Source organism: Pempheris klunzingeri, chromosome 5 (assembly GCF_042242105.1).
Source record: "Pempheris klunzingeri isolate RE-2024b chromosome 5, fPemKlu1.hap1, whole genome shotgun sequence".
In the NCBI taxonomy this organism is placed as follows: Eukaryota; Metazoa; Chordata; class Actinopteri; order Acropomatiformes; family Pempheridae; genus Pempheris; species Pempheris klunzingeri.
The window spans coordinates 11,038,958-11,052,133 of record NC_092016.1 but is presented as its reverse complement, the minus strand read 5'-3'; the positions used below and the strand labels follow the sequence as shown (position 1 = coordinate 11,052,133).

The 13,176-nt window shown below is 38.7% G+C and overlaps 1 protein-coding gene across 1 annotated transcript; it reads right to left on the bottom strand.

Annotated features, from left to right (window-relative positions):
- Positions 1-275: 275 nt before the first annotated feature.
- svip (small VCP interacting protein) lies at positions 276-3,590 on the bottom strand. The gene is made up of 4 exons (XM_070830249.1): positions 3,128-3,590; positions 2,740-2,790; positions 1,744-1,857; positions 276-1,541 (listed from the first exon to the last, which is right to left on the bottom strand). The coding sequence occupies exons 1-4, from the start codon at positions 3,188-3,190 to the stop codon at positions 1,527-1,529; spliced, it is 243 nt and encodes an 80-aa protein (XP_070686350.1). The 5' UTR covers positions 3,191-3,590; the 3' UTR covers positions 276-1,526.
- Positions 3,591-13,176: the final 9,586 nt, after the last annotated feature.

The following is a 13,176-nucleotide window of genomic DNA, read 5'->3' as shown; positions in this document are numbered from 1 at the left end:
TTAAATGTCACAATTTGAGATATTTACTGTCTGTAAATATTTCAAGCAGGTCTCTGTAAGTTTTCTGACCAAAAGCTAAAACCTTAAACAGGAGTTTGCTTTGAAAATAAAACCTTTTTTCACGTGAGCAAGACTTAAAAATGCTGGTAAATGTTCAACAGCTGTCAACTGTAGACTTTTAACTAAGCATGAAATGTAATTTCAACCAAATCTAAATCTTATCTGAACTCGAATCTTCTTCCTGTAAAACTCAACTCATGAAATCCACACAAGAGTAGCAGAAATGTGATTTATTGTAGCAAATAACATTGGCTGGATTTCCTCTTCTACAAAATGTTGAGAGCACCGGAAGCATTTAAGGATCAAGTGAAGGCAGTAAGAAATGCATTCAATTAAGCAATTCAAAAGTAAATACTTCATTATGTACTGTACACACTTCACTTATTCTTTTCCTTCGGTTTCTTCATATTTCCATGATGTAGCTCATGATTCTCTCCCAAGTGTGAGCGAGCATATTTGCTGACTAACAAGAGCTTCTGTTTGTCAAATGGCAATTCACAAACACGTTTCATATCTTATTAAATTAAGCAGGCATCATATCAGTGTTTTGCTTACATTATAATCCAATGCAACAAACTTAAATTATGCAGAGAAAGAAAAACAAAAAGGCTTCTCTCAAAAGGTGCAATAGCAAAGACCAGTGCAAACTATAATTACAGGTCGTTTGTGCTTCCGGATTAAATCGGCAAATTAGCAACTACACGATGCTGCACATAGCAACACCTTGCATTGCCTTCCTCATCAACAAGGGACTCCCATGTGACATGCGCACAGCAATGATCATGGAAATACCCCAGGGACAGGAAAAGTGCATCACAAGTTCAGTAAATACCAATAACTTATAGCAGTGTTTGCACTAGTCTTTGTGTTGCCAAACAAGGTGAAACTAGTGTTAATTTGGTGCTTATAAGCACGTTTAAATAGCTTCGCACACATACACTGTGTTTAACTTCTAAAATGTGTCATATGTGTCACAGATTTTTGGAAAACTCTTACAAAATGTAATGTGGCAAATAAGGATTTTCAATGAATATTGATTCCCAACTATGAAAACCAAACAGTACTGAAAAAGCTTTAGAGTTGAGGACAGTCAGAGTTACTGCCCGACTTTAGAATCATATTCTAATGTTAGTTGCTGTAAGACTGTTGAATCAAAATAAAACTGATACAGTAGGATGTGTATTTGCCTGCACGTTTGGGTGTCATCCCTGACTTGACCGAAGGTCCAAACCGGTTTGTATAACTTGGCAACAAGGAGGCAAGTCCTGCTGTTGTGCCTGTAATCACTTCATCGCTTGTTTTGCAGGAAGCATGACAACTGTAGCCGTTTGTCTCACATCATGAAATAGGCAAACAAAAATTAAAAAATGGACAGCAGTTCAAACATCTCTCAAGTCATCTTGCAGCAATACTTTATGTTGTTTTGGACTTCAGAGTCAAGACTTCAGGTTTTACCATTTCGATTTTCAGCCCACCTGCCACTGCAGAACAGAGAGGGAACATTTATCAGAACAATATTAAGTCTCAGTGCCTGTTGATATATCAATATAACGTCTGGAAAAATCGGTTAGTGTAATATTTTGATGATACTGAGTTACATCATCACGTATAAATCTGTATTTTATGACAATGACTTGTGAAAGATGGGTTTAGGATCACTGAACTGTATGCTGGATCACTAACCTTCAACCCGCCGCCACCAGACACAGAAGGGGTCATCTCCTGTTTCTCAATCTCTTCCTGCTTTTTCCTTTTCCTCTCGACGGCTTCTGGATTTTTAACACCCCTGTATGCTGTCTGCAAAAGAGAGAAGAATATGATGACCACTAACAAGCAAGGTGCTTATATCTTGTTTACATGTTAAAAGTACATACAAACAGCCTATGAAACATGCATTTTCACAACCCTTTGAAAAAGCACAAGGTGAGTTCAATCTTAGCTGGCGAAAGGACATTCAACTGCCAAATAAGGCGATTCAGACAGAGGATGGAGCAGCTATCTGAGATGTGACTGTGTGCCAGGGGTTCGATGCTTTCATCTGCGGTAGTGAAAGTGTGAATTGTCAGGGTGTTAGGAGATTTAAAGATGAAAACAGTGGCTTGGAGCAGAAACACGTGGCAATTGAGATATTTAGCCGATCCAAAAGATTCACGTGGCCAAGAGGAGTTTTCAATCTGGTCCACGTCTGCTTACCTTGATACAACTTTAGCATGGCTCTTTTTGCGGGTTTGCAAGTGGCTTTTCTGTACAATAGAAACATCACTCACTACACTGTCAAGTGCATCTACCTTGAATGGGGTGTATACACAGTATTTGACAGAGGGCTACACAGTTATTTCATGCTCTGTTAACCTACTAGTTCACTCAGTGTGTCTATCTACAACTAATACAGTCTGAACAACTCTCTTCAAAGAGGTTTTAATGATTACACTGTTGATTTTTTAAAAATTATTTTGGAGGCTGTAGTGGATTTTGCTGTTAAATGACACTGGGAGATACTGAATTCAACATCCTCCCTTCATGATGGTGGGATTTCGTGCAGAGTTGTGTATTTGAATGTATACCTCATACCTCATACTCATAATCTGGCAGCTAAGAGTATGAATGTACCGTCTTTACACTGCATTTAGCATCGGACACACACGAACAAACACAAACACACCACATGGATTAACCTACCTCTTTTTGTCTCTTCTCAGCGGCTTCTGCTAGTTGTCTCCTTCTTGTGTCCTTAACAAACACAAAAAAAAAAACAACACACAGACAGAGAGAGAGAGAGAGAGAGAGACAGAGAGAGAGAGAGAGAATACTTGTGAGCTACGACTGAAAGCCTGGAGGCCTGGAGCATAGTTAACATGCCAGTGTTTACTGAGGCCAAACACAGTCAACGCCTACTAAACATTACCTAGTAGGGCCTGTTGGTGTCCTACCGATGATTAATGAAATTCACGTAGAGTTAGGCTCAATTCATTTGCATGAAGTCACGTCTCATATTCAAATACAAATACAAAACCTCCATTTATTTACTGACACAGTCTGTAATAAAAGTTTACGTGAATTTACTTACTGGATCTGGAGTGACAACAACGTCGTCCGCCGCTCCACCAAGGCACGGTAAGCACATCCCCATGCTGGAGTTATTAGTCCAGGCAGTAAAAGCAACGTAGAAAATGAGTTATCAGCGGCTCGGTTTAGCCTAACTAGCTACCTAACTAGCTGGTAAAGCAGTTTAAAGTTGCCGTGCTGATAGTTAAGGCCACAGAAGCAGCAGCTCCTACTCCCAGAGGCTGATGTTGGGTCGTCTGGCATAACGTTACCGTTAGCTAACGGCTCCTGCTAGCTTACGGTAACGTTAGCATTGTAGCCACCTGCTAGCTTAAACTAACGCTACAAGCCACCTACTAATTTATTTCACCTCACACCTCTTGTTAAACCGCAACGGCATTTGGAAAATATCTGCTCGACAGTCAGACGTCAAACTCGGACACGTATTTTCCCCTCTGAGTGTGTTTTGGTCACAGTTCAGCAGGAGGACTACTGGGCTGAGCTGTGTTCAACACCGTTACGTTCATGTGTTCAACACTGTTGATGAACAGTTTTAAACTACTAGTAAAGCCCTAAATGCAGATGTTAGCTGCAAAAAACACTACAAGACTTAAGCTGTTTTTCTCAGCTAATCAAATCTAAGCAGTAATATTTATTAAACGTATAAGTGTAAAAGTCTTATTTATTACACACATTAGGTTTTTTCTTTTCAAACTTTTTTTTTTAGGTTAGTGAACACATGAACACACACAATACATCAGCTCCCTGAGGACTAAACTGGATAGATGAATGAATAAATGAATGAATACACAAAAAATAGAAAATTAAATTTACACATAGGATTTCAATTTGTTTTTTTAATAGTTAAGGAAAACTATTTTGAATCATTGACGAACCAAGCAAAGGAGGGCTTACCTTTTCTCCATTTGATGCAGTGAACATGATATTTACCCATAATGAATCATGTTTGAGATAGATTAATGTGAATCATCCATATAAAGTAAAATATGAGGAATGTTTAAATTAATTTCATTGTCAATCAAATGTCATTTGATTTTAGTGATGATTTTAGCATGAGTAAAAAAAAGTTCTGTGGCTTCATCTGATGCTTTGTAAAAGGATCAAGGCTGTTCCATAAGGTTGAGCCATGAGAAGAGAAACTGTTGGTGAATATCATTTTCCAGAAATATAAGACTTGCCTATGAAACTTTGACGGCTTGATGGGAATCTTGTTTACTCCCAAGTCACATTTTAAAAACGACTCCTATTGTTTTTTAAACAAAGACCTCTGAATATGAAACCACTCTGAGTCTGGCTGTGACGAAATTACCCACATTAGACAACCTCAGTGCTTTATTTGCTTTATTGTAGAACATGTAACAGGTTTTTGAACACAGCCGAGTGTGACACCAGGTGGGTGGATACCACACTCATCCTGTGATAGCTTGTCCAACAGCATCACCACATGGCGAAGGAAGAAACTACTCTAATAATCACCATGGTAACGATGATAATATAATAGCTTGCATCAGTGACTGCATCCTGATGCAACTCACTCACGACCTGCACAATAAATGCAGAGGTGTAGCTGGGTAAAGAGATGTACTAGATTCATTATTATATGAATATTATATTGGACTAGATTGAAAGTAAAATATGGGACTTCCAATAAAAAACACACTGATTCTATAGTCTGTAAGTGACACAAGTGTATTTAACCAACATGGCAGCAGATTTTGTCAATTTAAGCCATCAAATATAAGTCAGACCTACCCTTAAGACAGTGAACGGGCTCTCCTCTCTTGTTATAATACGGCGTCTGTCACGTAAACTAATGAGAAAGCTCGATGTGAAGTGAGTGATGCACCATGCATCAGCTCCGTCTGATCAATACTCTACAATCAATAGACTGAGAGTTTAGTGTTGTACCCCACTTCGCCAAACAACACTTTAAACTCCACCCATCCATCTTTGCTGCACAGCCCGGGCTGCTGCACGCCTCAAAGTGCTGCACTGTAGGAACGACAGGATCATGAGATTGCACAGCTTCTTCTGCAAGATGTCACTCAGAAACTAGAAACTGAAGGCAACAGTAGGCTTCATGCAATGGAAGTCAAGGTGTCACCGGCTCTTGGCAGCTCCTCAGGTAGGTTTCATTCACCTCTGGAGGGAGTTATAGGAATGACAGTAGAACTGCAGCTAGCTATGAAACTAAAATATTCAATAGCTACTAAATACTGAGTGTGATCTGTAATTGTTATGTTATTTACTCTAACATATTTGTTTAACAGTTTGGTCTTTGTTCAGTCAGTCTTTAGGAAGTCAATTTATTAAAAAAAAAAGCAGTTTAATAAGCTGTTCAAGCTCTTGTAACATATATAACTGCACGTTGTCTCTCTCTTACTTGGAGTAAAATAACTTTTGCTTAAACGTTCATTATAATCATCATCTGTTATATGAAATACTGTAAAGCTGCATGTGTAAGTGACGTGCAGAAAAATTCAGTGTACAGTATGAAACACTGTTAAGCGACTTGATTAAAACTGATCCTTTATGAATGATTTATTTATGAAGTCAGATGCGAATGATTAAACAGGCGAGTTAGTGAAGCTACATCAACCAATGATAGTTCTATGTATAGAAGATCACACAGGCACTTCCTTCATGTCATTTTCCATAAATGATAAAATAGATTAAGTGGTCATTCCTGTGCATTAAATAGGATAAAAATAACATAGGCCACTTGGCGTGTGCGGTTCATTTTATTGCTGACATGTTTGCACATCACTCTGGAAGGTTCAGTGTGATCTTATGCTGAAACATCAGCGGTCAGCCAGAGACTGGACCAAAGAGAGCGTGATTGTTTTCTAGGAAAATCCCGCTGAAGTGGCCAGCGTCAGTCAGTTTAATGAGCTCTTTAATGCATGAATGCTGTGGCTTTTATTAGCTGTTCTAAATCATCACTGCCCCAGGCAAAGATGTAAATGGCAAAAACAGTGGTTCAGTCCTGATGGCTAATAGGACAGTGTTTTCATCTGTGCTGAGCCATGTGGATAATGTTCCGTGGTGTGCAGAGCCTCTGAGAGGGACACGGGGGCAAACTGTGACGTGGTGGCTCTGCTGGAAGCTGGGTGAAATGTTTACTGTAGTATAAATCATCAAGCCTTTGAATGTGGTGTAGATCCTTCAGTGTGCGCCCCCGCATCACATGTTTTTACTCACTGCTCGCTAGTAACTAGTGCAGGAAATGTCAAAGAACTAGACTTCTGAAGAGGAGTGTGTGTGTGCAGAAAACTCTATGTTTTGTTTCTTGTTCTGTTTTCTCCCAACTCATTAATCAAAAAGAAGCTGAGTAATATTACGTTCACAGCACACTTTAGGAGTATTTCAGGCAGGTGTATTATCATTTCAATGTGCAATATCACTATTTCAGCCATATCTCCTACGTGCAATCTTATAATTTCAACTGCAACTCTGCATACTCTTTTTTTAATATTCCCCTCGTTTATATTGTTCATGTTTTTATATTTTCTCATGTTTAAATTGTACAGACTTTTTATATATCCTCCTCTTAATACGTCTTGTCTTCTAGTTTATTATTCATTGTTTTTTTTTTTCTTTTTTATTGTTGCTCTACTTTTGCTACCCACTTTTGCTGCTTGAACACTGTAAATTTCCCCACCGTGGGACTAATAAAGGAATATCTAATCTAATCTAGTCTAATCTAATCTAACTATATATCATCACTCATCTTCTTGCTACATAAGATGCGTTTTTAACAGTGATACTAACACAACAGTCTCGTTTTTGGAGCTGTTGGTTTGAGTCCTCATGCTGTTTTACACTGATGGTCATTGGAGCCTAAATGCAAATTATTAATGTTTGACTAATTAGCACATAATAACTTATATTCATTTGTAAAACAACAGTAACTTATATGGTTCATAGATTTAGACGGAATATTTCTAGTACTCACAGGTAACAATGTATTTACAGTTCATACTTACATTAGTAATTGTTTGATCTCTTGCACTTAAAACTGTGGATGATTTAAAATACATTAAATCTCATTTGGGAATTGGTGACTGTTGTTTCCCAGTGACTGTGCACCTTTTAAATTGCCTTTTGATGGTCTCGGGGGAAGATGGTTTGGGGCGTAAGCTGAGAGTGGAGCCACTCAGTTTTTTACCTTTTTGGAAATGAACGGTTTTATTTCTTGTTTATAATTGCGTTTGAGGGCTCTAATGTTTGCTTCTTAATGCAGTTTGCCTTATCTCTAAGCTTCCATCACCTGAAGGAACCCAGTGTACCTGCACACATTGGATTAGGCAGGAGTGTTATGATTTTATGGAAACATTTATGTGGCCCTAAGTGATCATTGCTGACTAAAAGCTCTTTAAGATATACACAGACCAGGTTGGAGTAGCCATCATGGAATGGAAATACTGCAGTATAAATGCCCTCCAGACTGGACAGACACCCTCTTCAGCTTATATGTAGTAAAGTGATAAACACTGATTCCCCTTTTATTCAATTAACAAGTTCCAGGAGAAGACATCCATCTGGCTGCACTTAAACAAATTTTCTTTATCAGCTGCTGATATTTCTATATTGTAAAGTGTCTGTGCCCATACATTGATCACATCATTCAATGATTTGATTTATCATCAATAAGCCCAAAATAGTTTGTGTCATTTGCTGCGAAGTAGCACTTCACAGTCATGGTAATGGTATTTCCCAGACTGACTGGCTGTGCTTGGACACTTTGACTTGGTTAATGGAGTCACACTTTCCTCAACATCTCATCATAGATTCAGGGTTACATTAGAGAGGAATTCAGTGATCCCGGACTTTGAAATGTATTTGTTTAAATAAATAATCAATGTGCCAGGAAGTTCATGCAGGAAGCACCTGCTCATCAATCGATCTACGTTGTAGTGTCTGCGCAGTTTGGAAATCTTCCGGACAGTATATTACTGCACTTAGACTGAACAGCTGTAATGGAGTCAAGCGCGTGATTTTTTTTTTTTTCTGACCAGTTGTCCAGAGCTCTGGTGACCTAGACGCAGCAGTTTTCATGTCACTATTATTTGTTTGACCTTCATCTGTAATAATCTTTGTTAATGGTGTTTGTCAGTGAGGCACCACAGAGAGTTGACTACACCTAAGAGCACTTAGCCGGTAGAGCTCATCTTTAGACTCAAGCCACTTTAGGCAAAAACATAGTTTTTTTCATGCACAAGTCAATAATGAGATTTTGGCCTACTTTGCTGTGAAAAAAAGTGGAAAGAAAATGTTCAGAATACCTATTAAGGTGTTTATTTAACGACACCGTGCCTATTTGCATCTGTAGATTTCTCCTAAACTCGTAACTGTAACGGCAGTTTTCTCAAAATTATTTGTTTTCTTCACACTCTGAGTCTTTAGCAGCACTTACATACACCAAACTTTCCAATTTGATTCCTGTGTGTACTGTGTGTGTAAGGTTTCTACAGAGGGGGTTGTTCATATATCATTCATAGGCTGTCTTTATATAACATTTTAGTCCTAAAAACATTGCGAAAATTGTTGTTTAATGGCTGTTGACAGTATTTTCTGACTTGTGGTACAAAAAAAGTATCAAACATTTCCCCTGTGAAATTGTCCCAACTGGGGAAGCTTCATGGTGATAACGCTTATTAAAAATTGTTACCCGGCTCACCTGTAGTGTCTCCCCTCAAACGTTTTGCTGTATTTTTCAGCTGTATTACACCACCCTCCATTCTTGCAGCCCTCTGGCAGCAATTCTGCTGCTGTCACGAATTAAACTGTGCACATTATAAATTTTGCATTTCATCAACACACTGTACGCACCAGCATGTCTTGCAGCCATGTGTTGTTTTCTTGTGAGTTCCATCGAGATGAGATGCTGAAGGGAGATGTTGCTGTTTAACCTGTGGAGGATCATTTCTGAGATATAAAGTACCTCTGAATGTCTGTGAGTCATGTTGTTTGCAGCCCTACAGCTCTTCCCTTTGGTCTTAATGAAGCTGAATGCACACATGAGGGAGGAAGCACACATCAGCACACACTGAATGAAAATCTTTGACTGTAGATATTATTTTTCCATTGTAAACTAATTAAAATGTATTATTGTATGCTAACTTGGTTAACCCTGGCAGTGACCTGTTTAGGATTCAGAATGGTAGCTTCATATATGAAATAAAGCCAGGAGCTTTGTACAGAAAGGTCAAAGGTGAATTTATAGCATGCAGTACGCTGTTTGTTTCCTCTTATTGTGCTGTTTACTCCCTCTCTGAGCATCCATGGTATCAGAGTAGCATTTGTCATGTAATACTGTGTTGACAATTTGCTTTGTATGAAGATGAGCTCAAGAATTAACAGCTTATTAATATAGTTCTGAGCCTCCACATTGAATCTTGTCCTAAATTTGTAGCTGGAAAAGGTAATATTACATAATGGTTCAGGTCGTCATATTTACAACATTCAATCGGTGAAGTCACTATTGCAAACTTTTCATTATTTTATGCTAAAAAAGAAAAAAAAAATCCCATGACTTTTTGCTCTAGTTTTTTAAAGCTGGAAAACAAACTGGAAATCTTACTAAAGTAGACAGTTTGATTTAGTAAGATCTTGTGTGCTGTTAGTCTGCGCTTGTTATCACAGAGAACCAGACAGGCCTTATCATTCCCCATTAGTGTCAAGTATCAGAGCGTAAAAAGGAATTTTGAAGAAGTGTTAAAAATGTATGAGTGCAGTAACACGAGAGGGATCAGTAGGGAGCTGGACCACTGTGATCATCTACAAATTTTACTGATCTGACCATGCAAGCTATTCATTTTCCCTCTGATAACATGAGCTGGTTTGAGTATGTGACAGGATGCCCTTCAAATTAAACACAACATACTTTAATGACATGATATCAGTACTCACACTCTGATCACCACTTTGTCTCACGTTAATGTGTGTGTGTGTGTGTGTGTGTGTGTGTGTGTGTGTGTTTTGCAGGATCATGTCATCAGGACAACTGCATGTCCCTGCCCCTGCTGGAGAGTCACGCCTCCAGCTCCTCTGTTGCAGACAGGCAAGCTCCTATCAATCCCACCATCAGCCACTCAGCGTCCTGGAGCTCCTCGCTTGCCAACAGTTTCCACTCTGGAGGCACAGAGACAGAGACCGACCAACACTCCAGTGAGTTTGCCCGCAGCACTTGTGAACACGTTTTTTACATGTATTAATCTTAGATCTGCCGGTGCTCGTTGAGTTTATTACTGCACACCTAATACGCTTATAAAGCACAACATTAACGCTGAGAATTCAAGATGAATTCTTAATGAATATGGACCTTGCTGACTCTGGCATTGGGAGTGTCAATGAGGCTATTGAACACAATAGATTAATCCATCAGCCAATCTAATGATAGACAGAATACACCATTGATTTATTGTAGAAGTCATTTATCAAGAAAAAACACCAAATATCCTCTGGTTGCTGTTTCTAAAAAGTGAGGATTTATTGCTTTTCTCTGTTTTATATCATGGACAAAACAAGCTATTTAAAGACATGCAATGGACTGTGGGAAATTGTGATGGGCATTTTTGAACTATTTTCTGAAATTTTAGAGATTAAATGATCAATTGAACAAATAATTGGACTAATTGATAAATAAAAATAAAAAAAAGACTATAAATTGCAGGTTTGACCTGAGTACGAAGAGGAAAGGTTTAGGCCCTCAGTTGAACTGTTGTCTTTGAACTTTAAGAATAACTCCATCAGCAGATCAGATCAGAACAGACTATCAGTAGTAATATAGCTGCATGTGTTGGCGGGGGAGCTCTTTGTCATTCAGGAGCCTCTTGAGCAAATGGAGAGTCCTTTGATTCTTTGAGCAGCGCCAAACACCGAATGCGACGTGTTGAATACTGGGGAAAGGTGCAGCTTTGATTATTTCTGAATATAATAAAACATCTCACTCGCACTTGCTTGTAACCTTTTCTTTTAACTCAAATATTTATTTGCTAATTTTAGTCTTATTTTTTAAATAGCCTACTATAACCTAATGCATTATAATGCAACTGCAGCTATTTTGCAGTTATGTCATTTTGACTACTTATTGTTGTGAGCCATGAAAAGGTGTAAATGAACTTTCTAAAACAGAAAGCATCTTGCAGTGCAGATCTTGGGGACTTGATGTGTTTTAACTGCGAAAGTTATTGTTTGGCTTTTGAAGCAAAGACATCATTACAGCCATTTTGTGTCATTCAGTATGTGGATCTTGTCAAACGTAGTTCATGATTCTGTATTTACATGCACAGGGTGATGTGAATAATGCAAAAGCCTTTTGAGAAAACCCTTATTGGAGCCGAGTAGTGACAGCTTAGTCAGTCACCTTATTTAACCACAAGGTGGCAGTGTTTTATTTGTCTAAAACCTCACTCCCTCTGCAGCACTGACCTACATCTCCAAACTAGGCAGGAATTGAGGAGATACAATTTTAAATGGGACCGACCGTATAAGAGCTGCCCTCTTATTTATTTATTTACTGCCCCAGTGGAAGAGATGCATTTGTCTGGTCGCTCAGAGACATGTTATAGGGGTTGGTGCGTCCAGCCCTGCCACCAGTCCTCAATAAACACTAGAGCAGTGGGAGGAAGGAGGCGTGCTGAGCTGCAAGAAAGCAGATGGTGTTTGCGTCTAGGACAGATGCCAGACTACTCCCCAGAATACCAGCACAGACAGAGATTGATACACAAAAGTAGGACCACAGACCAACTGCATCCTGTGTGACTGTAACCTGGTGTTGACTGACCACATCACAGGGGCCAGTTCAGTGTCTGCTCACATAGAATCAATACCAACGACATGGGGATTCTTCTCTCAGGGGGCTCACATCCTGATTGGAGGCCCGCTGGTCTTCAGCTGCGTGTGGTTGACATTGAGACGAGAACAGTGACCTTGAAGATAAACCATGATAAGATCTCTGTTTGGTTAATACTGTGCAATTTAAGGCCTACGGTGAAGTGATATGGAGATAATATCATATGATTTCCCCACATTTTCTCACTAAGGTGCTGGTTTAGCAGCCACATAAATTTATTGTGTGATTAATAATAAAATGCTCCCTGCTCTAGTTTTTCCAAGTCACATATTAACGTTAGAAGCTGCCATAAACAACAATAAAAGGTGCGCATGATAACAGAAGCACATTACGGCACTAACATCCAAGAAATAAAAAAATTGCCATGAATTTAAACAGACAATTAACACCAATGTGATAAAGGCAGAGTGATATAGCAGAGGAATAAGTTATTTGAAGTAAAAAAAATTTTTTTCTATTTTCTACTGCCCCAACTCTATGATAACCTACATAAACTCTCAATTTCTTCTAAATGTTTTCATCAGTTTAGCCCCATTTGTGCAATAAATCCAGCAGCACAAAATTATCAGTCTTAATATTAGAGCATTAAACTTATCTGCAGCAATCTTTAAGCCCCTGCTCAGTTTTCATGAGTGATATAACAGTTGTTCTCAGAGGAGGGATCCCCCTGCCACTACAGCAGCAGTGTGTCAGCACAGCTGAGCTGTGGGCCCTGTAGTAGTGAGCTATAGTATTGATTGTTTTGAGTTTTTCTCACAGTCTGTAATGCCTGCCAAAGCAAACACCTCAGCCTAGAAAAAAAATCACATGGTCCACATTCCCATTATTGACGTTTTAGTCTATTTTTTGTTGTTTGTTTTGCATAAAGTCAGTTAACTTGACTGTGGCTACACTGCGTATTGCCATCTGTATTTTATAGAAGATTACATGATGTTCAAGAGGTTTTGAAAAAATCTGATGGCTTTTATGTATGTGAAATCCTCTCTGATTATTTTGCAATAATGCAGAACAGTCTGGCATTTAAGGTTATATTTAGAGTCATTTTTAATTGATGAAGTTTCTCCACTTCAAGGCAGCGAAATGGCCTGATAAGAGACTATGCCAGAAGGCTCGTGTGGTGTCTTTAATGAGAAATTATGTTAAACCCCCCAAAAATAAAAAAATAAACAGAAATACATGTCCTTATTGAAGGT